Source organism: Somniosus microcephalus, chromosome 5 (assembly GCF_052327205.1).
Source record: "Somniosus microcephalus isolate GS21.2 chromosome 5, FLI_Smic_1.0, whole genome shotgun sequence".
NCBI lineage: Eukaryota > Metazoa > Chordata > Chondrichthyes > Squaliformes > Somniosidae > Somniosus > Somniosus microcephalus.
Window position 1 is genome coordinate 194,147,050 of NC_140991.1, and position 27,582 is coordinate 194,174,631.

General features: G+C 48.0%; 1 protein-coding gene and 1 long non-coding RNA gene across 2 annotated transcripts in view; one reads left to right on the forward strand and one right to left on the reverse strand.

The window, feature by feature from the left end:
* Positions 1 to 1,655: 1,655 nt before the first annotated feature.
* LOC147117502 (uncharacterized) lies at positions 1,656 to 5,100 on the reverse strand. Its single transcript, XR_015078457.1, has 2 exons — positions 4,561 to 5,100; positions 1,656 to 3,640 (listed from the first exon to the last, which is right to left on the reverse strand). It is a non-coding gene; the product is annotated as an uncharacterized LOC147117502 (long non-coding RNA).
* Positions 4,045 to 27,582, forward strand: part of nr1d2b (nuclear receptor subfamily 1, group D, member 2b) — a 36,344-nt gene continuing 12,806 nt past the window's right edge. The window contains exons 1-6 of the mRNA XM_085988525.1: positions 4,045 to 4,366; positions 7,062 to 7,337; positions 7,818 to 7,906; positions 26,260 to 26,404; positions 26,557 to 27,113; positions 27,383 to 27,568. Of these exons, the coding sequence (XP_085844651.1) occupies positions 4,345 to 4,366; positions 7,062 to 7,337; positions 7,818 to 7,906; positions 26,260 to 26,404; positions 26,557 to 27,113; positions 27,383 to 27,568 (1,275 nt within the window). The 5' untranslated portion in view covers positions 4,045 to 4,344. The remainder of the gene's footprint in view (positions 4,367 to 7,061; positions 7,338 to 7,817; positions 7,907 to 26,259; positions 26,405 to 26,556; positions 27,114 to 27,382; positions 27,569 to 27,582) is intronic.

The following is a 27,582-nucleotide window of genomic DNA, read 5'->3' on the forward strand; positions in this document are numbered from 1 at the left end:
CCACCTAGAAGGACGAGGGCAGCAGGCAACTGGGAACACCACCACCTGCAAGCTCCCCTCCAAGTTACACACCATCCTGACTTGGAAATATATCGCCGTTCCTTCACCGTCGCTTGGTCAAGATCCTGGAACTCCATTCCTAACAGCACTATGGGAATACCTTCACCACACAGACTGCAGCGGTTCAAGAAGGCGGCTCACCACCACCTTCTCAAGGCCAATTAGGATGGGCAATAAATGCTGACCTTGCCAGCGACGCCCACATCCCAGGAACAAATAAAAAAAAATCCAACTCAAAAGGATGAGGTTGCATAAGATCTACAAACATTGCTAACTACAAGCATATAGGGGTAAAATTAATTTGCCATGCCTGCCGGCTTGAACGGGGCACAGGGATTGAATGAGTATGCCCGAGTCTCACCTGATATTGGGCTTCGGGCCTCATTTAAGTTACACAAACACTTACTGGGTGTCCCCAGGCAGCTCGGCAGACTTCCAAAATCAGGCTGCTGCTCTGCCAGCAGCGGCCCTCAGGTAAATCTTTAAAGGAGAAGGGAAGATGACCATTAGGGAGCGGGTGGCGGCTGCGATTGATGTGGTTGTGATCAAGGGGTGGATGCGACGGTTGGGTGGGGTCTTAGTGGCTGGCAGCGGTGGTTTGAATGTGGAGCCAGGAGTAACACACTCCTGCATCTGAAAGTGTGTGTGTGTATAAATTTTGGGTGAGGACAGGATTGAGTTCACCTGTGAAGTCTCATTTTAAGATTTCAGTTTCAAATGCCAATGCACCATTAGCAAGGCCATTGTTTTCCAGTTCTCAAGGAAAAATGGACAGAATTGTGGAATATAACCCACCAAACACTGATTAAAATCTCCAAACTCAATGTAGTAAACAGAACTTGGGTCTTTCAGTCACTAAACAAATGACGAGGCAATGACATTGGATTACAGGTACTTAAAAATAAACCTTGAAAAAAACATTGCGTGATTAGTATTCAGTGAACCTTTTAACCTTTTGGATTAATTTTAGTTCATGCAGATTTTGCAAATAAATTAGAAAATTAGACATGACAATTATCACAATAGCACAGTGTGTTGTAACACCAAAGTCTCCTTCGCCTGGTGGAGGGAAGTGGGATGCAGTTTCATTCCCTATTCTGAGTTCCTGATCCCAGATGTCTTGCTATGGAGAAGCACCGAGTGGAGGGAAGACCTCCGAGCAGGAGAGAGCGACATTATAGTTGTCCCTGAGCTGCTGTTGTGGTAGTTGGAAGGAAAACTGGAGCAGGGATGATTAGGAAAAAATAAGATGAGTTTATCTTTGTTTTGCCAGTGGACTCCGATGTTAGAGACCTGTTGGGACCATGAATTAATATTATATATAAAGTATAATAACTGTAATTGATCAAAACATGACATTCCAAGATATTGCCACAAACGCCGGATACTTAGTATCAGCTTCAACCAAATTTCCAGCAACCTCAATGTATACTGTTTCATAACTCAGTGATGCATATTGGTTTGTAAAATTATTCCTAAGTTGATGCTAATTTTTCTTCTCCGGATACATTCGATCGATCACATCCACGATGTAAAATGTAACAGTGTAGCGATTTGTGTGCATCGCCACTAAATAATCGAGTTCGACTTCGATGGACTATAAATAAGTTGTTTATTTACAGGAACAGGTTAAATACAACAGGTAAGGTAGCAGGTAAGATGGCTGACTGTAGGAGCACCGTGGTGTAGGTCTTTTCCCAGCGGGGACGCCACGAGGACTGACTAGAAGTTTCCGAGCTCAACTGCCAGCAGGTTCCAAGCTCTGACGTCATCACGCAGAGTACAGGAATGAAGCCTGAGTGCAGTAACAGATACATTTAAAGGTAAGTTAAAGGGAATTATGTATCTCAATGTAAGGGACAACCGGTGGTACTGCCACATAGGCCCCCCCAGAATTCGCTTTCACGAAAGTCCAAGGATGAGATGGTCTGACGAGCTGGTGGTCACGGCGGTCGTGCTGTCTCGACTTGGTAGGCGAGGTCTGAAGATGCTGCTCGTGAGTGGATCCTTACGCGCGTCGTGGTGAATAAAGTGTATCCGTCAGGCGAAGGACCGTGGAGACGTGCGAAACAGCAGGCCTTGTCAGAGTGACGGGCAAGTCGGGCAGACGCGGGTGATGACTCTGTTGATGTTGGAACAAGTCCTTGTTCTGACGAAATCTGCAGGAACGCCGACGGGCGATCCAGAAGGACTTGACTGGCGAGGTTGGTGAACTCGCTGACAGGTGAGCGAAACCTTCAGGAGGCTGGAACACGCGGAACGGTGCGTGCCATAGTGCTACGACGTTAACACAACAGAGGGTGAAGAGTTACTGCGTTGACCGGTGATTGGTGAGGCCAGCAACTTTCACGTGGCTGATCGCAGCCGCAGGATGCCCGTTGGACCCGTCCTCTATGTGTGCAGCTTCAGTAGACGTTTGCGTTTGTTAAAGGGAAAACTGGAGAAAGAGCGGCAACGGTCCAGGTTGTTGTTGCTTTCGGGAAGGGTAAACTCTGCCTGGAGGGCGGCAACACTTGTAGTTGTTGTAGATTTAGGAGAAAACAGCCGTGAGGGCGGCAACGCTTTTCGTTCGCGCCAAAACTTGTAGTAGGCAACACAACCAGCAGGATGACGGGCTGGTGCGTCGTCGGCGGGGAAGGAGTCTTCGTTTTTCATGAGGGATAGGTCCTCGTGGTTCGCGAGGGATGGGTCCTCGTGCGCGAGGAGTGCATCCTCGTGTTTCGTGGGGGTGAGTCCTTGTGGTATCCCCGCAGGGTGCGCTCCGATTTTGTGGGCCCGAACATGCTGTACCCCACGCTTGGAGAGATGTATACTTGCTGTTGCTTTGGACGTAGAGGCGGACAATCCGTGTGGCGGTAGGGAGGACGAGTATGGGGACCGTAAGCAAGTGCGTGGTCGGCGCCGCATCGATGTTCTCGTCGAACGGGGCTTCTACCTTTATAAAGCACGAGGGAGACTGTGGCTCCCTGGATTGCGGTAGCGACAGCAAAACGGCTGGTGCTTCCATGGTGTGCTTCTTTCGTGAAAATTGCTCACAAAAAAAACGGGGTCCGGTTGAGTTTTGTCCGTGTCAAACGGGATCTGCTCCAGGCTGTGCTTACCTTGCGAATACATTCGCAAAGACGGGGTCGCCTTTGGAGGAATCGGTGTCAGGCGGTTGCTGTTCTGTGGTTGTGCGTCGGTCGTCTTGTGGGAAGACGAGGTTCAGGCTACGCGTTGCTACCGTGAAAATCGTTCACGGATATGGGGTCATCAATTGTAGTGTTGGAATTGATGAGCTCCCGTACTCACATCGTTGGGTCACCAATGTAGCGATTCGTGTGCATCGCCACTAAATAATCGAGTTCGACTTCGACGAACTATAAATAAGTTGTTTATTTACAGGAACAGGTTAAATACAACAGGTAAGGTAACAGGTAAGATGGCTGACTGTAGGAGCACCGTGGTGTAGGTCTTTCCCCAGCGGGGGCGCCACGAGGACTGACTAGAAGTTTCCGAGCTAAACTGCTAGCAGGTTCCGAGCTCTACTGCCAGAAGGTTCCAAGCTCTGACGTCATCACGCAGAGTACAGGAATGAAGCCTGAGTGCAGTAACAGATACATTTAAAGGTAAGTTAAAGGGAATTATGTATCTCAATGTAAGGGACAACCGGTGGTACCGCCACAACAGCATATAAATGGCGTCAGAGAGTTCGTGGACAGGCTGCTCTGATCCATTTGTGAAATGGTATCAAGACTGATAAAGTACAGTGGACAAAAGTGTTCAAAATATGAAACATGCAGAACCTAAAATCATAACTGACCAAGTACTTTGGGCTATGAACATATTATTTCAGCTAGTTAAATTAAATAACTTTGTGAATCCTACTGTTCCTTGTTTTGCAAAACAAGCCTGGAGCCTGGCTAACTTTGAACTTTGCGTTAGAAAGTGTGTCACTGGGGCACAGGGAGACACAGGCAGCGAAAGGAGGAGCCAATACACTGGGTCACATGGTAACCCAGAACAGCAATCACTGAGAGACTGAGTCATTGCTGCTGGAGTCTGGCTGTCCGAGTGAGGAGTCAACTATTCGGAAGGGCACAGTAGTTAAATCAAAATAATATAGGAGGAAAGAATAAAAGATTGAGGAAGTCATCAACGAAGACGGTCAGCAGCGAGACATTTGCAGTTGAGAAAAGCGCAGAAATCACCACCGAAAAGGGTTCAGGAACAAATCTTTTGTTTTACAAGGAACCTGTTACTAAGGATACGCACATATATCGCAGGTTTTCTATATTTAATGAAATGGATGGCAACAGCAGTGCAGGTAAGGTTTTTATTTGTTGCATTTTTCTGTGAACGTGGTTCGAATAAATCCAAACAGAATTATGACATGGAAAATATGGTTGCAGCGGATATGCCCGTGTTTCGGTTTGCTCTGTTCAGAAGCTCGATTCATTTATTTTTTTTAAAAAAAGATAAAACGCACTCGGTCATCAGTTTAAGATGCGGAATAGTTACCGGTGGCTTTCCGGGCAAGCAGCTTGCATTTACTGCTTCTCGAAATTCAGCAATGGTAGAAATGATTTTTATATAGGACCTGGTTTCATTTTGCGAAAGTGAGTCAGTTTTCTTGGCCGTGCAGCAAGGGCGCCGAGTGCGAGTGTCGGTTGGTCGGCTCGGCCCGGCCGCTCCCCCGCTCGCCTCACGCGGACCTGCTCTGCTCGCCCACGTGCGGCTGATGTTTACGCTGTCGGAGCGCGAGACGCCATTGGCTGAGCGGGGCCGCTGTGACGTGACAATCACATAATGGGTCGTGTCTTCCACCCCCCCTTCCTCCGGGAGTTCGCGGTGGCCGCACGTGACTAGGCGCGCGGTGTTTTTGTGACCCAGTTTGTGGAGCGAGCTGCGCCGCCTGCAGGGTGCCCGCTAACAGCTCGCGATGCAGCAAAATCTATTCGAAAATAACTGCCCCCCCCCACCGGCCAGCTAAGAACAAAAGGGCCGCTCGGTCATCAGTTGCCGAAGTGACTGGTTGATAACCTCACGTACACACGTGACTTAAAAATAGACAATGTTTAAAATGCTGGCGCTTACGACAGTGTTGAATAATAAAGTGTTACCAATCTTGGATTTTAAAAACAACTTCCAAAATATTTTGATCAATTTCTACTTCCTAGTTTGAGATTCGTTTCCCAGTTCTCTGCATAGGCAGCATCTGTGGAGAGAAACAGAGTTAACGTTTCAGGTCGATGACCTTTCGTCAGAACTGGTTCTCTCTCCACAGATGCTGCCTGACCTGCTGAACGTTTCCAGCACTTTCTGTTTATATTTCAGATTTCCAGCATCCGCAGTATTTTGCTTTTGTTCTGCATAGTGTTATTGTGGCTGATGTCTTTCAGCATCTGGAGGGCTACACTTCATAATAAACATACGTTTCTTCAGGTATAATAGTGGATACGTTTTCACATTGTTTTGATGTTAGTAATCCCTCCACAGTATGTCATTTCTGTATAGTGATTGTCGCCAAGCAACTGCAGAGCTGGTAAAATATGCTGAGGTAATCAAGGGTGATTGACCACAGGTAATGTACAAGAATACTAAATCAAATTACAATGATAGCAGGAGTCTTGGTGACTGTTCAAACCCTTTTATATCCCATCCCATTATTATTATCTAAAAGTCAGCAAAACTGCTGTTTGTACTTCTGTAGTAATTGGGCAGTAAATGTTAGTATTGAAATGGGAATTATAATGAAAAATCTACTGCTGTAGTGTTTCAAGTCGTATTCTACATTATACTTTTGGATGGAAGACTAGAATAAATTATTTTCTATTGTTGATCATGAACAGTTTTAAATAAACTTCCAATACATCATTCTTGCAGATTAGACTAGGTACATGTTGGCTGTGTCTCATTTTTGGGCATCTTAGTGGATGATAAGTTATGTTTGCTTGATGCAAAGGGTCATCGACCTGAAATGTTAACTCTGTTTCTCTCTCTGCAGATGCTACCTGACCTGCTGAGTATTTCCAGCATTTTCTGTTTTTATTTCTAATTTCTCTAAATGTCTTTCACTGTATCTGATCATGAAACTGCATAGTAATTTTTGTGAGGGTATTAATTCAGGTACTTTTCTCCCTTGGGCCACTTTCTGCTCAGGAATGGCCTACCTGCTGCAACACCACTTCACAGTTGGGTTTGAGGGGGGACACCGCTGTGACATGGACGATGGCCTCATAATTTTTCAAGCACAAACCAGTCTCTCTTCCCTCAACCCCCCCTTTCCTCCCCCGTCACCAGCGTGCGCAGCCATGCAGCAATTTGGAAGATACCGTGCAGGCCGTTCCTAAGTTGTTCCCTCTAAGATACCGCATGTAGGCTGCCGCTTGTACCGTGCATTGAATTTAACAGGCCGCGCACAACAAAGAAAAGTTAGAGAGAACATTGCCCGTCACCCCCATCCTCTCTGTCCTCCTTTCCTCCCCGCCTTTCCCCTTTTCTCCCCACTTCCCCCATTCCTTCCTCTTTCCCCTTCAATCCTTCACTCGCCCCCTTCCTCATCGCCTTTTATCCCTGTACTGCAGTAATGTCTATTGGTGTTTTAATGCTTTGCATCAGCAAGTTCCCAAAACTACATTACTTAAAGTTCATACAACAACATTTCCCTGGGGAGTGTTGACAGGCCATGAATGAACTTACTAAGACTAGTGTCGTTTTTGAAATTGTGGAAAGGAGGGAGGAATGGGGACCGGTGCAAGTTTGAGGAAGGGAAAAGAGAAGACCACAGGGGAATCTCTTGCACTTCCTGGTGTGGCTTATAGGGGGAAAGTTGTATATTTACCTTCTCGGCTCTGAGCAGACCAAGTGGATTAAAAAGAAAAGAGGAAAAAGTTCTAGTAAAAAGGGGGGGGGGGGGAACAAGAAAGTTTTTTTAAAAAAAAAGTGAAAAGAACTAATGATCTGTTCCATTTAACTTTATAATTGTCCTCTATCCCAATTCTTTGTTTGTTTTAATGCAGGTGGTGTCATTGCATATATTAGTTCATCGAGTTCCAGTTGTAGCCCTGCCTCTTATCACAGTGACAGTTCGGAGAACAGTTTCCAGTCAATCTCGTCTCCTGTTCCATCATCACCTAGCAGCTTTGTACCTGATAACCATATCAACCCGAATGACATGCTTGCTGAAAACTGTGCATTGAAACTAGGGAGCTCCAGCAACATCCAGCTTGTGTGTTCAGCCAAAGGGGATGGACCAAGCACAAGTCCTATGAGCAAAAGTACCAGTGGCATTACTAGTGAGTTGATAATGCTATCATAATACAGGAAACTTTCTGGTATCCGGCACTGACAGGACCGAGCTGGTGCCGGTCGATCAACACTGCCGGAGAAACCAGTGTTAATGTTAAATATCTAGCAACAAACCCTGTTACTTAGCAACAGCTTCAAAACGGCGCAGCTTGCAAGCGTCTCTGTAGCTAAGCAACAGCTTCAGCTAGACGCTTGCAGAGCCAGGAATGGAGAAAAAAAGCAACGAAAAGTAAAAAAAGTTATCTGAACCGACTCCTGAATTTTGCCGGTGGATAGAGCATTCCGGAGATTTAACCTCCGTTTAAACGAAAGTTTCCTGTAACTTGATCTTGAGAAATTTAACACAGAGTTACTCTGTTTTGACATCACAAAATGGTTCATTTAATTAAAAATAAATTAATACAAGCTTTTCTGTGTCTGATAAAGTGCTACTAATGTTATTATCTTATTGGATTCTTGCTTTTTAGAAATTAATGGGATGATCCTTCTGTGTAAAGTCTGTGGAGATGTGGCATCTGGATTCCATTATGGCGTGCACGCATGTGAAGGTTGCAAGGTAAGGCAAAGTTTCTCATCGAATTCAAAGAAATAGTCAAATGTTATGTTTCTAAGTAACCGCTCCTAAAGTACTTTGAGTAATATCCATATATTTATTGGACCACAAGTGAATCTATGGAATTGAATAAAGGACTAATCTAAAGATTTCCCAGTGTGTTGCCATCCTCCCACAGTTCTTAGTCTCTTTCCCCAATCAATCATGCTGTACCAAGAATTATGATTTATTAATAGAAAGTTATGTAGTGGTCATACCCAAGCTTGCTGATCAGGTATGACTTATTGTACATTTGGCAATTTATAATTTTTTTAATTTTCCCAAGTCAGAGTACCTGGTCACACAATGTCAATTCTTCCTGTGGGAGATGAGAGGTAGAGAATTTCACTTAACTGAAGAGTTAACTAAATTACTTTTCTTTTTATATAAAAAAAAAAAAAAAAATTCTCTGGATATGGGTGTTGCTGGCAAAGCCAGCATTTATTGCCTTTCCCTAGTTGCGCTTGAGAATGTGGTGGGCATCCATGAACCGCTGCAGTCCATGTGGTGAAGATACTCCCACAGTGCTGTTAGGGAGGGAGTTCCAGGATTTTGACCCAGTGACAATGAAGGAACGGCGATATATTTCCAAGTCAGGATGGTGTGTGACTTGGAGGGAAACTTGGAGGTGGTGGTGTTCTCATGCACCCTGCTGCCCTTGTTCTTCTAGGTGGTGGAGGTTGAAGGTTTGGGAGGTGCTGCTGAAGAAGCTTTGGCGAGTTGCTGCAGTGTATCCTGTGGTATGCAGTGGCAAAGGGGGTGGATGTTTAAGCTCGTTGAGGAGGTATCGATCAAGTAGACTGCTTTGTCCTGGATAGTGTCGAGCTTCTTGAGTGTTGTTGCAGCTGTGCTCATCCAGGAGTATTCCATCACAATCCTGTCTCGTGCCTTGTAGGTGGTGGAGAGGCTTTGGGGAGTCAAGAGCAATGTTCCTTTTAAGCTGCGCAACCGCTCATGGGGTCCTGTGCAGCCGGCTTGCTGGCTTTTATATAGAAAAACTACACATACATTATTTTGAATGGGCCGCACGACCCCCCCAAAAAAAAAAATTAATAGGGAACATTGGTCAAGAGGTGAGTCACTCACCACAGAATATCCAGCCTCTGACCTGCTCTAGTAACCACAGCATTTATCTGGCTGACCCAGTTGAGTTTCAGGTCAATGGTGACCCCGAGGACATTGATGGTGGGAGACTCAGCAATGGTAATGTCATTGTATGGCATGGGGAGGTGGTTAGACTCTCTCTTGTTGGAGATGGTCATTGCCTAATGCTTGTGTGATGCGAATCTTACTTGCCACTTAACAGCTCAAGCCTGGATGTTGTCCGGATCTTGCTGCATGCGGGCACGGACTGCTTCATTATTTGAGGTATGTGAATGGAGCTGAACATTGCAATCATCAGTGAACAGCCCACTTCTGACCTTATGATGGGGGGAAGGTCATTGATAAAGCAGCTGAAGATAGTTAGCCCTATGACACTGCCCTGAAGAACTCCTATAGTGCTGTCCTGGGGCGCAGATGATCGGCCTTTGTGTTAGGTATGATTCCAGCCACTGGAGAGTGTTCCCCCGGTCCCCATTGACTTCAGTTTTACTAGGTGGTCTTGGTGCCACACTTGGTCGAATGCTGCCCTGATGTCAAGGGCAGTCACGCTCAGCTCACCTCTGGAATTCAGGATCAAAGCTTTAATGAGGTCGGAGGCCAAGTGGTCCTGTTGGAACACAAACTGAGACTGAGTAGGTTAATGGTGAGTAAGTGCCACTTGATGACTCCTTCCCTCAGTTTGCTGATGATTGGGAGTAGGCTGATTTGGGGGGGGGGGGGGGGGGTAATTGGCCTGGTTGGATTTGTCCTGCTTTTTGTGGACAGGACATACCTGGGTAATTTTCCACTTTGTCGAATCGATGCCAGTGTTGTAGCTGTACTGGAACAGCTTGTCTAGAGGTGTGGCCAGTTCTGGAGCACAAGTCTTCAGCACTACAGCTGGGATGTTTTCGGGGCCCATAACCTTCGCTGTATCCAGTGCGCTCAGCCGTTTTTTGATATCATGTGGAGTGAATCGAATTGGCCGAAGACTGGCATCTGTGATGGCGGCAACCTGATGAGGCTGAGAAGGATCATTGAAACTTGGCACTTCAGACTGAAGATGGTCACAAATACTTAAGCCATGTCTTTTGCATTCAGGTTGGGGTATTCATAAGCCGCCTCCTCCCATTAGATGCTTAATTGTCTACCACGATTTGACCTGAACTTCGTATGTGGGATTACTTATCTCTGTCTACAACATGCTGCTTTAGCATGCATGTAGTCCTTTGTTGTAGTTTTACCAGTTTGGCACCTTATTTTCAGATATGCCTGGTGCTGCTCCTGGCATGCTCTTCTGCACTCTTCATTGAACAAGGGTTGGTCATCTGCCTTAATGATGATGGAGAAGTGAGGCCAGACCATGACTGATATTCAATTATGTTTTGAGCTGCTGGATCTGTTCTTAATCTATCTCACTTAACACGGTGGTAGTGCCACAGGACACAATGGAGCGTGTCCTCAGTGTGAGGATGGACTTGGTCTTCACAAGGACTGTGGAATAGTCACTTCTACCATGCTCTCATGGACAGACACATCTACGATAGGCAGATTGATGAGGGTGAGGTCAAGTAGGTTATTCCCTTGTGTTGGTTCTCTCACCAACTGCCGCAGGCCCAGTTTGGCAGCTATGTCTTTCAGGACTCGGTCAGTAGTGGTGCTACCGAGCCACTTTTAGTGATGGGCATTGAAGTTCCCCAGCCAGAGTACATTCTGTGCCTTTGCTACTCTTAGAGTCATAACGACACAGAAGGAGGCCTTTCAGCCCATCGAGTCCATGCTGGCTCTCTGCAGAGCAATCAAGTCAGTCCCATTCCCCTGCTCTATCCCTGTAGCCCTGCAAGTTTATTTCCCTCAAGTGCCTATCCAGTCTCCCCTTGAAAACATTGAGTGTGTCTGCTTCCACCATATCAACTAGTGGGAACAACCTTTCCCTGTCTAGCCTATCCAAACCCGTCATAATCTTGTACACCTCTATCAAATCACCCCTCAACCTCCTTTGCTCTAATGAAAACAAGTCCGGCTTCTCCAACCTGACCTTGTAGCTAAGATCCCCCATTCCCGGAACCATTCTGGTAAATCTCCTCTGCACCCTCTCAAGGGCCTTCACATCCTTCCTAAAGTGTAGTAACCAGAACTGGATGCAATACTCCAGTTGTGGCCTAACCAGCACTTTATAAAGATTCCGCATAACTTCTCTACTTTTGTACTCAATACCTCTATTTATGAAACCCAAGATCCCATATGCTTTGCTAACCACTCTCTCAATATGTCCTGCCACCTTCAGGGACCTATGCACATTAACTCCCAGGTCCCTCTGCCCCTGCACACTCTTTAAAACTGTGCCATTAAGTGTATATTGCCTCTCCCTGTTCCTTCTGTCAAAATGTATCACCTCACACTTCTCTGTATTAAATTCCACCTGCCACTTGTCTGCCCATTCTGCTTGCCTTTCTATGTCCTGTTGCAGTCGATTGGTATCACCCTCACTGTTTGCCACACCCCCAAGTTTGGTGTCATCGGCAAATTTAGAAATTCTGCTTTTTATTCCAATATCCAGGTCATTTATATACATTTAAAAAAAAGTGTCCCCAGCACTGACCCTTGGTGAACACCACTGTCTACCATCCTCCAGTCTGGAAAACAGCCATTTACCACAACTTGCTGTTTTCTGTCCTTAAACCAATTCCTTATTCAAGCTGCCACTGACCCACCTATTCCATGAGCCTCAATTTTGTTAACCAGCCTTCTATGTGGTACTTTGTCAAACGCCTTCCTAAAATCCATGTAGACAACATCCATTGCATTCCCTTCATCAATCTTCCCTGTTACTTCATCAAAAAATTCAATTAGATTAGTCAAACACAATCTGCCTTTTACAAATCTGTGTTGGCTCTCCTTAATTAGCTTGAACCTCTCTAAGTGCCCGTTAATTTTTTCCTTGATTATTGTTTCTAAAACTTTACCCACCATTGTTGTTAAACTGACCAGCCTGTAGTTACTAGGATTGTCCGTACACCCTTTCTTGAACAATGGTGTCACATTTGCTACTTTCCGATCCTCCGGCACCTCCTCCGCATCTAGGGAAGATTGGAAAATTATGGCAAGCCCTTCCGCGATCTCCTCCCCCAATTCCCTTAGCAACCTGGGTGCAAGCCATCTGGACCAGGTGACTTATCCACTCTAAGCATACCCAGCCTTTCTAGTACATCCTGTCTATCAATTTTCACCCCTTCCATTGCTTCTACCTTTTCCACTGCTACCGATATTTTGTCAGCATCCACCTCCTTAGTAAAACCGATACAAAGTACTCATTGAGTATTCTAGCCTTGCCCTGCGCCTCTAAGCATATAACACCTTCTTTGTCGCTAATAGGCCCCACCCCGCCTCTTACTACCCGCTTACTGTTTACATGCTGGTAGAAGATTTTTGGGTTCCCTTTTATGTTAACCGCCATTCTACTCTCATATTCTCTCTTTGCCAATCATCTTCACTTCCCCTCTCAACTTATTGTATTTGGTCTGGTTCTCCCTTGAAGAATTCACCTGACATGCACCCTCTTTTTTGTTGCATCATCTTCTCTATCTCCCTCGTCATCCAAGGAACCTTTGCTTTGGTTCCCTTACCCTTCCCTCTTGTTGGAATGTACCTAGCCTGTACTTGGAACATCTCCTCCTTAAAGATCTCCCATTGTTCTGTTACAGTTTTTCCTGTCAGTCTTTGGTTCCATTTTACCCTGGCTAGATCCTTTCACATCCCATTGAAGTTAGCCCTATTCCAGTTTAGAAGTTCCACTCTAGGTTGTTCCTTGCTAATCTAAATCTTATGATACGATGATCACTTGTACCCAAGTGTTCTCCCACAGACACTTGGTCGACCTGATCCATCTCATATCCCAGCACCAGATCCAGCAATGCTTCCTTCCTAGTTGGGCCAAGAACATATTGGTCAAGGAAATTCTCCTGAACACATTTCAGAAATTCCTCCCCCTCTTTTCCTGTTACCCTATCCCAATCGATATTTGGGTGATTAAAGTCCCCCAATATCACCACTCTATAGCTCTTGCATATCTCTGCGATTTCCCTGCAAATTTGCTCCTCTACCTCCCTCTCACTATTTGTTGGAGGCCTATAGAATACCCCCAATAGCGTGATCATACCCTTTTTGCTCCTCAACTCTAACCAAATGGATTCTGTCCTTGTCCCCACAAGAATATCCTCCCTTTCCAACACTACAATGTCTTCCTTAATCAGCACTGCCACCCCACCCTTTTTTCCTTCCCTATCTTTCCTGAACACCTTGTACCCGTGAATATTGAGTGCCCAGTCCTCACCGTTTTTAAGCCACGTTTCCATTATTGCCATAACATCATATTGTCACACGGCTGATTGTGTTTGTAGCTCACCAACCTTATTCACCACACTTTGTGCGTTTATGTACATGCATTCTAAACCCATTTTTGAATTTTTCGTAGTCTTTCTTAGTCTGCTCCTATCTAATGTACTACTTTCTTCTCTAGTACTATGCAACAGACTTACTCTTTCATGCACCTTATTCCTCTTTTCTACTCCTATATGCTGGTGCCCATCCCCCTGCCAAGCTAGTTTTAAACCCTCCCCAACTGCACTAGCAAACCTGCCTGTGAGAATATTGTGCTTTCTCCAAATGGTGTTCAACATGGAGAAGAACTGATACATCAGCTGAGGGATGGCGGTAGGTGGTAATCAGCAGGAGGTTTCCTTGCCCATGTTTGACGTGAAGCCATGAGACTTCATGGGGTTTGGACTAAATGTTGAGTATTCCCAAGGCAACTCCCCCTGATTGTGTACCACTTTGCCCCCACCTCTGGTGGGTCTGCCTTGCCAGTGGGACAGGATATACCAAGGGATGGCAATAGAGAAATATGGGACGTTGGCTGATAGGTATGATGTTGTGAGTGTGACTATTGTCAGGCTGTTGCTTGACCACCTTTGGCACCAGTCCCCAGATGTTAGTGAGGAGGGCTTTGCAGTGTCAACTGGGCTGGGTGTGCTATCGTCGTATTCTGATTCAGTGCCTAGATTGCACCCTAGTGGGCCTTCTGTTTTTTTTAATTCTTAATTAGTATTATATATATTTTTAATAATAGAAGTTTTATGTTTGCCATGTAACTCCTGTCCACATCATCCTTACTTCCTTGTCACGATTTTTGAGTAACGCTTTGATATCATCAACATTTATAATGGAAATTCCTATGGCAACACTTGCCTGTCATGCTATAATGATAGGCCTCACATCACTAAGTGGTGCTGTTGTGCCTCCCCAGATCCATGAAATAATGAGGCTTTCCAGTCCTGCTTCCTGCTATCCCAATCAATGCTCCCTTTAAGCTGCGCAGCTGCCTGGAGGTCCCGTGCAGCTGGCTCGCTGGCTTTTGAATGGAAAAACCGTGCATGCAGGTAAATTTCAATGGGCTGTGCAGCCTGTTAAAGGGGCCATGCACCCAAAAAAATAAAGGGAACATTGATCCCAATCCTGTGCTGCCTGCACACTATGGGCCCACTGCTGCAGGTCTGGCCCCGCTCCCAAATCTTTGGTCTCATTCCTTCTCCCTCTGTCGGCTCCTAAGCGGCACTTCAAAAGCTAATCTCTGGTGTTAACTGGGAAACCGCTTTTGAAATGTTGTGAGCTTCTTAAGTGTTCCTTAACAGGCCTCTCATGACTTTGGGGAAATTCACACTATTTAACACATTTCCAGTTTAAATGACAGGAAATTCCCCAAAGTTGTGGAGAAGCCATTTAGAGATTCCCAGCCCTGCACTTCAAAAGCTGATTCCTAGTTAATGCCAAGAATGGGGTTTTGAACTACAGGGACTGATTCACTTATAGGCTTTGGGGAAACCCCTGTTATTTAACTTACAAAGGCTTTAAATATTGCCGGTTTCCCCAGTCTGAGTCTGGGAGGGGAATTGAAGGCTCTCGCTCCCTCCTGTTGCTCCGAGCACCCTGTACCTTCCTGTCCATCAATCTTCCTTCTTCTATGGAACAATTTAGATATTTAATATTAAATAGTTAAAAAAAAAATCAAACCTGAATTCTTAGACAGAGCAGTCATGACAAGTCAGTGATAGATTAACAGAGGAAATCATATTAGTGCCCCCTACTGGTGTCTCAGGGAAGTGTTAACAGGCTAACTATCTTAACTTGTGAATGTCTATAGGAAATGTTTATCAGTTTTCATTCACCTGAGAGGGCAAATGGGGCCTCTGTTTAAAGCCTTATCCGAAGGGCAGCACCTTCGATAGTGCAGCACTCCCTCAGTACTGCACTGGAGCGTCAGTCTAGATTTTGCTCAAGTCTCTGGAATGGGACTTGAACCGACAACCTTCTGAGTCAGAGGCAACAGTGTTACCACTGAGCCACAGATAACACCTCACTGCTTGCCTCTACGTTGCCTTTAAGGCACTTGGGTATTTTGACACCATTCTTGGAGTATGTTGTTTGTTTTTTTCTTCATAATTTGTAACACTTTGGCCTAGAAATTCAGTTGGTTGCGCCAGCCGGTAGCGCCTTAGGAGGAGGAGATGTTGGGTGCTAGGCGGCTAGCGGCCGGGCGCAGCGCGATCTGCGCCTCTCCCCAACTTCACTCACGATTTAGCGGCGACGCAAAGTCTTTGCGCGCGCTCAGCTGCGCGCGCAGATCCTGACATCATTTCCTCGTGCAACGCCCTTTGTGCGCCCCAAACCGGAAATTCAGTCGCGACGCCCCATTGTGCGCCTGGCGCCCCTAGCGACTGGTAGAGTGGAACGGTGCTCAGTCGATGCGGGGGGCGCAAATTAAAGGGCACTCCTCCTGCACTATAAAAGGCTGCCATTTCGCAGCACTCCTTGAGAGACGGATATTTGCAGAGAGACCAAGGTAGAGAGCTTTCTGCTTTGGCTCAACACTCGGACAGGTACTTGTGGCTTCAGGCCACAGCTTTCCACTTGTCTTTGCCTTCATTGACATATCATTGTTTGCTAACATATTATGGGGGCTGCAATGGGTGCAAACGCTGGCCTTCTCCATTGCATCCAAAGGGCTCACAGACGCCGTGAGAGAGTGGCAGTCCTGGCTAGACGGAGAGGGGGCAACAGGCGTCGGGAACGGAGGCCTTACCCACCCAGGGTATACCGCCAGCAGTTCTCCTATCTCAACATGTCTGACGAGCAGTGTGTTCGGAGGCTGCGATTCCGAAGGGAGGTGGTCACAGAGATCTGCCACCTGCTTGGCGGTGATCTGCAGCCACATCTGAGGAGCAGGACGTCTCTGTCGGTGGCAGTGAAGGTGACGGTGGCTCTCAACTTCTATGCCACCGGCTCCTTCCAATCCGCTACTGGGGACATTTCCAACATCTCCCAGTTCGCCGTGCATTGCTGCATCCGCCAGGTGACCAATGCCCTTTTCAAAAGGAGACGTCAGTTCATCTCCTTCTCCATGGCCCTTGCCAAGCAGCAACAGCGTGCAATGGGCTTTGCAGCATTCGCGGGCTTCCCCCTGGTGCAGGGCGCCATTGACTGCACGCATGTGGCTTTGCGGGCACCTCTGGAGGATTACCGCAACCGGAAGGGCTACCATTCGCTCAACGTCCAGCTGGTGTGTGACCACAGGCAGCTCATCCTAGCTGTCAATGCCCGCTTTCCAGGCAGCAGCCACGATGCCTTCATCCTGCGCCAGACTTCGGTGGCAGACATGTTCCAGGCCCAGCCACGAGGATGGCTTCTCGGGGACAAAGGCTATCCTTTGTGTACCTGGCTGATGACCCCGCTCCGTGCGCCCAGCACCCCTGCTGAAGAGGGATACAACGATAGCCATCAAGTGACCAGGAACATCATCGAACAAACAATCGGCGTCCTGAAGCAACGGTTCCGCTGTCTGGATCGTTCCGGTGGAGCCCTACAATATTCCCCGGAGCGAGTCTCCCATTTCGTGGTCGTTTGCTGCATGCTGCACAACCTGGCTATCCGCAGGACTCAGCCACTGCCACCAGAGATTGGAGGACCACCTGAGGAGGAGGAGGAGGAGGACCAGCACAGGAGGGAGGCAGAAAGTGCAAGGGCCGCCCGTCGTCGGCTTATTGAACGTCGGTTCTAGGCCCCCTCTCAGGGAATGGCTTGTGCCAATGTCAGCAGATGAATGTAGCCGCTCCATAAGCCCTCAGCCGAGCAGGGCAACCAGGACTTGACAAAAAAACCATGCACAGTGCAATTTAAGAACATTAATTTATTGCAAACCTCTGCCCTTCCCACATTACAACCTCATGTGGAGAAGCCCCCTCCAAAAACACAAAACTAACAGTCTCGGCCTTACAAAAACAAAGAAAGACACCAGTCTCGGCCTTTCAACAACCACAAAGCATTTGTGCAGACCTTCTACTTTTTGCCCTGCGAGGGCGATGCCTTTCGCATCCTTGCCTGGCCCCTGCCCGCCCTGCAGCTCCTCAATGGGAGCCCAGTGGCTGCAGCAAGGCTGGGGAAGGCTGCTGAGGGTCAGATGGCGAGACGGCAGATGCCCTTGGGGGTCGGCCTGCACCAGCTCTGGCCCTGGAGGGGCCGGCTGCTGACTGCTCCAACTCTGCTTGGGCGGCAGCAGTCTGTCCAGCGGCTCGTGGCAGCTGCAATGGCGGAGTGGCAGTGTCGGCTGCAGGAATGGTGCCAATCTGACAGATCGCAGGTGCTCCCTGGTCGCCTGATACATTGGCACTCGCACGGGCCAGTACTGCAGCATGCGCAGCAAACAGCTGAAGAACAGACTGCTGGGCTGCTGCTGCGCGGCAAGTGCCCTGGCGATGCCTGGCTGATCCAGCGAGGGTGGCAGCAGTTAGTGCCCGTGTGGCCCTGGTCTGTGTCCGCATGACAACAGCCAGTGAATGGACGGCACGACTGAGCACTTGGCTCGAAGCCGCCTGTGCTGCCGCGAAGTCCTGCAGACTCCTGGCCTGTGCTGCACTGAATTGATCCAGACTCCTGGCCTGTGCTGCTCCAAATTGCTGCACACTCCTTGACAAAGACTCAATGGAGTCAGGCATCCTTGCCACTGCAGCCATGAGCTCATTGTGCCTGCGCTCAGCCTGGGCGGCCATTTCCTCCAGGAGCCGCACCTCCTCTGCGCTCACCGTCGCAGGACTGGAGGCCGCACTCACCCTCTGGGGAGAAGTCCGCCGAGCTTCCCCACCCCTCCCGCGTTGCTGCAGCCCGCTGGGCCCCGGAGCTTCACTCTCCTCCGACCCTTCCCCCCGGCTCCCCTCCAGGGAAGACGTGTCCCCTTCATCGCCATGGGCTGGCGCGGCTGAGGGTGGCACTGATGGGCCGGCTTCCTCTTCCTCCTCCTCCCTCTAATTCGGAAGCGCTGACAGTGGCAGCTTGAGGGCCCGCCTCCTCACCTGAGGATTCACCATCTGAAAGCAGGAAGGCACAAGAGTAGCTTTAGAGTGAGGACAGGGCGGCAGCGAGGGAGGCATGAGTGCTGCCATTCACTGCATTGGTCAGACAGTGGCAAAGGATGCTGATCTGAGGCGCAAGTGGAACGAGAGAGGTCAAAAAGGTGATGCCCTTACCATTGGTGCCCAGAACAGGGTCGGCATCTCCACTGGTGACGGGGCCAATCAGCCAGCCTGCCATAATGCGCTCCACACGCTGGTCGAGGTCGGAGAGCTCTTTGACGTCGGGGCGGCCTCCCCCGGTCTCACTTCGTTTCCGCCGGTTGTGCGCCACCTTGGCCTGCAAGAGAAAGGACGGCCTCTAAGTACAGTGTGAAGCCCTGATCTTGTCTGCAATGCCTCCCATGGTCGAATAGCTTGTACAGTGTGTAAAGTGCTGAATGTGCAAGTGATTTTCATGACAGTCCCATAGCTGCTGGATGAGGGCTGGCCATTAGGGCTTTCAGGTCCCTTTGCCCATTAAGTGAGGTGCACATGCAGGGATGAGGAGGACACTGGAAAGGGTACTCACCCTGACAACCCGAGTGAGGTCGTTGAACTTTTTCTGGCATTGCACAGGAGTCCTGGCAACCACGCTGTTGGTAGACACCCTGTTTGAGACCTCCCTCCAGGCTTTCCGGTAGGCGCTGGGCAGCGGCCTCTTGCCACCTTCTGGGAACAGAACATGGCGCCTGCGCTCCACTCCGCCAACCAGCACCCTCAGGTCACTGTCGCTGAAGTGCTGCGCTCTCTCCCTGGCCTTCTCCATAGCCCTGGGCGTTGTGCAGATGAAGCTGAAGTGGTCAGGCCTAGGTTGAGGGCTGCAGTGTGCAGGGCGTGGCAGGCAAACAAATCCACCCTCCCCCTTTAAGAGCTGACCGGCGCCAGAGTGTCTGCCGTCAATCAACAACTCGCCGCACCGGCGCTGCGCCCGGCCTCGGGGGTATTGCTCAGCACCGCCGGCTTAGCGCCTAAAGATAGTCGTGCATCGCCTGTTTTAGCGCAGCAGCAACCTCTTGGGGCGATGCGACTGAATATCGGCGAAGGTGGCGCGACTTTGCGCCGGGCGCAAACTTTAGCGGCCGCCCGACTTTAGCGCCCCAAAAGTGGCTATACTGAATTTCTAGGCCTTTGACTTGTCTGTATGCAGATCTTTCATGGACACCAGCATTGCTACTCCACTTAGCCTATATGAAGCACATTTGTGCTTAAGTGAAATAAGTTTGTTTTCCCTCACTGATGTGGATTAGATCATTTGCAACATGTAATGCCTGTCTAAAGCCATTTCTGTTGCACTTGTGGTGCAGCCTCATCCTGAGGCATGAACATTAAACTACCCCTGAGGAATAGGAATTCTTTGGTTTACATCAGCAAATCTATATATCCTTACCATGTGAACAAATGTCAGAAGAGTTTCTGTAGTACAGTAGTTCACAGATTGTGGTGAACATTGCCGTGTGATTTTATCAACCTAAGTGTAATATTGTATGAAATAATCAGGAACTGAGATAAGAATCATAGAAATACAGTACAGGGCGATACCATTTGGTTCATTTTGCCTATTTTGGTGCCAGCGCTTTAACTGAAACCTCCACTCTAATCCCATTTCCTTGCCATTTCCTCATATTTTATATAGGGAGAGAGCGGGAATATGGTATTGAGATAAGAGGATCAGCCATGATCATATTGAATGGCGGAGAAGGCTTGAAGGGCCGAATGGCCTTCTCCTGTTTCTATGTTTTCTATGTTTATATTTTTCCTTTACAAATGTACTTGTTAGTTCTCTTAAATGTTATAGCTTCTGTCTTTTTTTATTCGTTCCTGGGATGTGGGCATTGCTGGCAAGGCCAGCATTTATTGCCATTGAGAAGGTGGTGGTGGTGAGCCGCCGCCTTGAACCACTGACAGTCCCTGTGGTGAAGGTACTCCCACAGTGCTGTTAGGTAGGGATTTCCATGATTTTGACCCAGCGACGATGAAGGAACGGCGATATATTTCCAAGTCAGGATGGTGTGTGACTTGGAGGGGAACTTGGAGGTGGTGGTGTTCTCATGCACCCTGCTGCCCTTGTCCTTCTAGGTGGTAGAGGTCACGGGTTTGGGAGGTGCTGTCGAAGAAGCCTTGGTGAGTTCCTGCAGTACATTTTGTAGATGGTACACACTGCAGCCACAGTGCGCCGGTGGTGGAGAGAGCGAATGCTTAAGGTGGTGGATGGGGTGCCAATCAAGTGGGCTGCTTTGTCCTGGATGGTGTCGAGCTTCGAGTGTTGTTGGAGCTGCACTCATCCAGGCAAGTGGAGGGTATTCCATCACAGTCCTTACTTGTGTAGAAGGTGGAAAGGCTTTGGGGAATCAGGAGGTGAGGCACTCGCCACAGAATACCCAGCCTCTGACCTGCTCTTGTAGCCACAGTATTTATGTGGCTGGTCTATTTAAGTTTCTGGACAATGGTGACCCCCAGGAAGTTGCTGGTGGGGGATTCAGCGATGGTAATGCCGTTGAATGTCAAGGGCGGTGGTTAGACTCTCGTGTTGGAGACAGATATTGCCTGGCACATGTGTGGTGCGAATGTTACTTGCCACTTATTAGCCCAAGCCTGAAATTCGTCCAGGCCTTGCTGCATGTGGGCATGGACTGCTTTATTATCTGAGGAGTTGTGAATGGAACTGAACACTGCAATCGTCAGCGAACATCCCCACGTTTGACCTTATGGCGGGAAGGTCGTTGATGAAGCAGCTGAAGATGGTTGGGCCTAGGACACTGCCCTGAGGTACTCCTGCAGCGATGTCCTAGGGCTGTGATGATTGGCCTCCAACAACCACAACCATCTTCCTTTGTGCTAGATATGACTCCAGCTAATGGAGAACTTTCCCCCTGATTCCCATTGACTTCAGTTTTACTAGGGCCCCTTGATGCTACACTTGGTCAAGTGCTGCCTTGATGTCAAGGGCAGTCACCCTCACCTCCCCTCTGGAACTCAGCTCTTTTATTTAAGTTTGGACCAAGGCTGTAATGAGATCTGGAGCCGAGTGGTCCTGGCGGAACCCAAACTGGGCATCAGTGAGCAGGTTATTGGTGAGTAAGTGCTGCTTGATAGCACTGTCAATGACACCTTCCATCACTTTGCTGATGATTGAGAGTAGGCTGATGGGGTGGTAATTGGCTGGATTGGATTTGTCCTGCTTTTTGTGGATAGGACATACCTGGGCAGTTTTCCACATTGTCAGTTAGATGTCAGTGTTGTAGCTGTGCTGGAACAGCTTGGCTAGAGGCACGGCTAGTTCTGGAGCACAAATCTTCAGCACGGCAGCCAGGATGTTGTCGGGGCCCGCAGCCAGGATGTTGTCGGGGCCCACAGCCTTTGCTGTATCCAGTGCACTCAGCCGTTTCTTGATATCACGAAGAGTGAATCAAATTGGCTAAAGACAGGCTTCTGTGACAATGGGGACCTCTGGAGGAGGCCGAGATGGATCATCCACTCGGCACTTCTGGCTGAAGATGGTTGCAAACGCTTTAGCCTTGTCTTTTGCACTTTCATGCTGGGCTCCTCCATCATTGAGGATGGGGATATTGATGGAGCCTCCTCCTGCCATTAGTTGTTTATTTGTCCACCACCATTCACATCTGGATGTGGCAGGACTGCAGAGCTTTGATCTGATCCGCTGATTGTGGAATCGCATAGCTCTGTCTATAGCATGCTGCTTCTGCTGTTCATGCATGTAGTCCTGTGTTGCAGCATCCCTAGGTTGGCACCTCATTTTTAGGTACGCCTTGTGCTGCACCTGACATGCTCTTCTACACTCGTCATTGAACCAGGGTTGGTCCCCTGGCTTGATGGTAATGGTAGCGATATACCGGGCCATGAGGTTACATATTTTGTTAGAATATAATTTTGCTGCTGCTGATGGCCCACAGCGCCTCGGATGCCCAGTTTTGAGCTGCGAGATCTGTTCTGAATCTATCCCATTTAGCATGGTGGTAGTGCCACAGGACACAATGGAGCATGTCCTCAGTGTGAAGACAGGACCTCGTCTCCACAAGGACTGTGCGGTGGTCACTGCTACCAATACTGTCATGGACAGATGCATCTGCAATGGGTAGATTGGTGTGGATGAGGTCAAGTAGGTTTTTCCCTCGTGTTGGTTCTCTCACCATCTGCCGCAGGCCCAGTCTGGCCGTTATGTCCTTCAGGACTCGGCCTTTTTGGTTCAAAAATGCGTCCAAGCAGTGCGCACAATTCTGGTACGGGCTGCGCCAGACGCCATCTTGGTGAGGGTGGTAGCATCGGCACTGGGTGTGTGCAACGCTGATTTGACACCAGCGCTGCCATTATCGTCCCCAACGCTGGAAGTAATGCCCTGTGTTAACTTCACACAGCTGAACATGTGTTCAGCAGCTGCAAGGACCCCCTGCCAGTGACATTTAAAGGGATCATCAGTCACTCAGGTTAGTTGCTGATTAATTTCTTTGGCTCTGTGTAAATTTGTGGAAGTGTTTGGAGCTTGCTAGAGTTGTTTAAAGTTGGTGAAGTGACAGGGAGTGGTGCTGCAAGTGGAGAAGGCCTTCTGACTTTAAGGGTTCTGGTCAGAGCACTTGCTCCCAGTCATGGCTGCTCTAGTTGTCATCTCCCTTGGCCTGCAGCATGCCAGGGAGATTGAGGAGTGGCATCGAAGAAGAGGACAAGCTGCTCGCAAAGGGAGGAGGAGGAAGTCAAGAAGGGCTCTCGGCAGGAGGCCTTACCCACTAGGGTCTTCCGAGAGCAATTCTCTTACCTCAACCTGAGCCAGGAGCAGTGTGTGAGGTGTGTGCTCTTTACGAAGGAGATGCTCACAGAACTCTGCTACCTCTTGCAACCAGACCTGCAGCCTCACACCAGGGCAAGGACAGCGCTGCCAGCAGCTGTGATGATGACCGTGGCCCTGAATTTCTTTGTGCCGGGATCCTCCCAGGCTGGAGCAGGCGACATCTGTAACATCTCGCAGTTCGCCATCCACTGCTGCTGCTGCTCATTATGCCAGGAGCGCGGACTTCATTGTCTTCTCTGAACAGAGAGAAGCAGGCGGAGCATGCACGTGGCTTTGCCAGGATACCAGTCTTGCCCATGGTGCAGGGCACCATCGACTGCACACGTGGCTTTGCGTGCGCCGCTTCTAAATGCTGAAATGTACCTCAACCGCAAAGGTTTCCACTCACTGTGCAGTTGGTGTGCGACCATGCTCAGCACATCATGATGGTGCATGCCCGGTGTCCTGGCAGCAGTCATGATGCTTTCATTCTGCGCCAGTCCACTGTTCCCTCAGTCTTTGATCCACCAAAACAAACCAGAAGGTGGCTACTGGGCGACAAAGACTATTCCTTGACCACCTGGCTCATGACTCCGCTCTGCAACCCAACCACACGTGGCCAGCATGCGTTTCATGAGAGCCATGCTGCCACACAAAACATCATAGAGCAAACCATTGCGGTGCTGAAGCAACAGTTCTGCTCCTGGAGTGCTCTGGAGGAGCCTACAGTACTCACTGGAGCGTGTGTCCCGATTCATGGTGGTCTGTGGTATCCTCCACAACCTGGCCATCATGAGGGCACAGGCCTTGCCACCAGGGATACGGGCACCAGCTCAGGAAGCGGAACAGGAGGAGGAAGCAGAAGGAAGGAGGCAACCCAGACGGCCCCTTTCTGGCCAGGATATCCAGGGTTGAATCATCCGCATGAGGTACCAGTGAACGCAATTCCCATTCAACTTTAGTCCCACACCTTCCCTTCCCTCTGTTGCTGACCATCACAGCGTCATTTTGGCCACAATGCTGAAATAAAAGCCAGCACAAAGCACACATTCTAAATCCAATTTTATACATCTATCCATCCAATACTACATAAAAAAAATCAAATAATCACCCATGTGCATTCCCTTAGTGCTTGTATTGCGTGTGCATTTGCCTATCCTAGTGCTCCTACGCAGTGCTACCCCAGTAGCTGCAGCATGGCTGGTGGAAGACTGCTGGCTTTCAATGAGGGAGACTGTAGATGGCCTTGCAGGATGACCTCGGAGCTCTAGGCCTAGTAGGCCTGGCTTCAAACTGCACACCTTGGCATGGAAAGCAGTCTGAGCTGGCTGGCTGACGGGCAACAGTAAAGGCACTGGCGGAGTGGCAGTGGTGGGCGTACGAATGCTGTCCTACTGAGAAAGGACACCAGGTTCGGCCTCTACGGATCCATTGCCATTACCTTGGGGTAGTGCCTCAGCAATCTTAGTAATCTGATGGAGTACAGACTGCTGCTTTGACACCCTGGAAGCCCCTTTTAACACCGGTAAACACAGCCACGATGGCAGCAGTCTGTGCTTGCATGGCAGCTGCCATTGCAGCACTCAAACAGTGGGTGGCTTCTGCTCGTGCTGCAATGGAAGCTGAGACTTCAGCCATCAGATGCAGAATGATGGTTGGTTCCACAAGTGCGTTAATGGATCTGCCCAGCCCTTGCACGCTGGAAAGGATGGGCTCCAAGCTACGCCCTGTGCAAGGCTGGAGCTGGACTCCTCCATGCTCCTTGACGTTACATTCAGGCTTTTTGGCAGGCCGCAGCCCACTCGTGCCAGGTGTCTTACCGTGTGCAGATCCTGTGTCTAACCTATTCTCTAAAGTATGCAGTGTGTCAGTATCTGAGCTGGTGGCGGCAGTGTGAAATCGAGTGACGTCGTTCCTCCTCCTCCGTCTCCGTGTGAGGCTAGTGGTGCAGATGGTGGGATATTGCATTTGAAGGTGAATTCACTGACCTTGACCACTCGTGTGAGGTCATTAAACTAATTCCTGCACTGTGTTCACGTCCTCAGGGCTACACTGCTGGCATTTACCACGGTGGCTACCTGCTACCACTGCAGTCGGGTCTGTTGCCTGGAGGGTCTCCTGGCCCACTGTGGAAAGAGGACTTTTCTCCAGTGCTGCATTGGAGAACCTAGGTGCATGCTCTCTCCCCTGTTGTGCCATCATTATAACTTTGTTGTCCACTGTCTTCCCCAGCCATTTCCATCACCTGTTGCAGACAGAACGCACCTCCCCTTTAAGAGGCCCAGACTGCCTTTAAATAGTGCAGCACCTGATTCTGCAATATGGTGGAGCAGTGTAGGATATGAGGAGAAGCAATGGAAATCAATTAAAAATAGAGTCTACAAGCTGACATAAGCATTTGAAAACGCTGCTTAAAATTTCCCCTGTACAGGGTCAGCTTCCCGAACACCAGTCCAGGTTGGTCCTTGCTCGGCAGATGCTTTATTTCCCCTAATTTGACATTTTAGAGTCTTGTAATTTTTGTGAGTGTATACTTGTAAGCCTTTAGTTAGGAGAGCTTGTTGCCTTGTAAGCTATTCAGTGATTCTACTTATAGGATAGTTTTTGAAGAGCTGCTGAGGGAATTGTTTCTTTACCATATAGTGATGTATGTGGGAAGTTCTTATTTCTAAACTTGCAGCCCTGGAGGTGAAACAATCATCGTATTAGTATTTTGTCTGGTGTTTGCCACTCCAAATAAGCAAAGTTTTGGCAAAAAGTGTTCCACGTCTGTCAAATCATCGTGTTACAAAGAAGTATTATGCAGCTAGCTTTGTGCAGCTTAAGGTAACTCTGTTTGCAGTTTGTAACATTAGCAACTTGGCTGTAAAGAAGCACAAACTGACTAACATTGCAGATCACCTAAAATTAACATTTTGGACAACTATGCTGTAGGCCACATGGTGTAAATTTGCAGTTTTCTTTTTCTGTTTTAATTTGGATTAGCTTGAATATCCTTCATCTCATCCTTGCAGGGATTTTTCAGAAGGAGCATTCAGCAGAATATCCAGTACAAGAAGTGCCTGAAAAATGAAAACTGTTCCATAATGAGGATGAACAGGAACCGGTGTCAGCAGTGTCGCTTTAAGAAGTGTCTGGCTGTAGGCATGTCCCGAGATGGTGAGTACTGTAACAGATGAGAACAATCTTATTACGGGTACAGCAATGCATAAATCAGATGTCATATTCCTCAATGATGAAAGGTAAATTTGTGATGAGATTATTTGTTCCACTATAATGTTGGAAACCTTTGATTGTGTGTTCTTTTACAGCTGTTCGATTTGGACGCATTCCTAAGCGTGAGAAGCAGAGAATGTTGATCGAAATGCAAAGTGCAATGAAAAACATGATGAATAATCAGCTGAATGGTTACGTACAGACTGAAGTATTACAAGAGGAGCTCTCATCCCCACAAATGCAGTCTGAGAGGCCTCAAAACATTGAGGATGAAGTAATTGGTACCGTGACCAAAGCCCATAAGGAAACTTTTTTCTGTACCCAAGCTAAGCCAGGCAAAATGCTGGAAGCAATACAGTTCCAGAACAGAGAAAGTCTTCAGAGAAATGATGATAACTGGATGACTGAACATCCCAAAAACGGAGTTAATGGAATCCACTGTTTTAACAATGCAAACCAGCACAGAGTCTATAACACAAATAAGATTAATAACCATATATGTTGTCCAAATGGGGTCTCAGATAGATTCACAAGCAGGCATTGTCATACTGTTTCCAATGGATATACGAAAAAAACATTTGCAGAAGATGGATTTTCTCAAAGCAGCACCACAAATGACCACTCTTGGACCTCAGAGAGGAGAATGCATCTGGTAAATATGCCATCTATGCTGAGCATACTTTTGTTGCAAAATGGTTGACTATTGAAATGTTTGCTCATTTGAGAGTTCTGTATTAAGATCAAATAATGATGATTAAAAAAAATTGAGCTGTTTACATTTTGCAATACAATCTTAAAACCATTATTTAATATATCTATTTTCTTACTACATTTTTTGAATGGAAACTTAAAACATTTATTTGTAAGTTAAAACTTCTATTTGTGATTTTCATACTGAATCTTTCTGGTTGTTCTGGCCAGGTGTGCCCGATGAGTATGTCTCCTTATGTAAATCCCAATAAATCAGAGCAGGAAATCTGGGAAGAATTCTCCATGAGCTTTACACCTGCAGTTAGAGAGGTGGTAGAATTTGCAAAACGCATTCCAGGATTCAAAGATCTATCACAACATGATCAAGTTAGTTTGCTTAAAGCTGGAACATTTGAGGTATGTACAAAAAA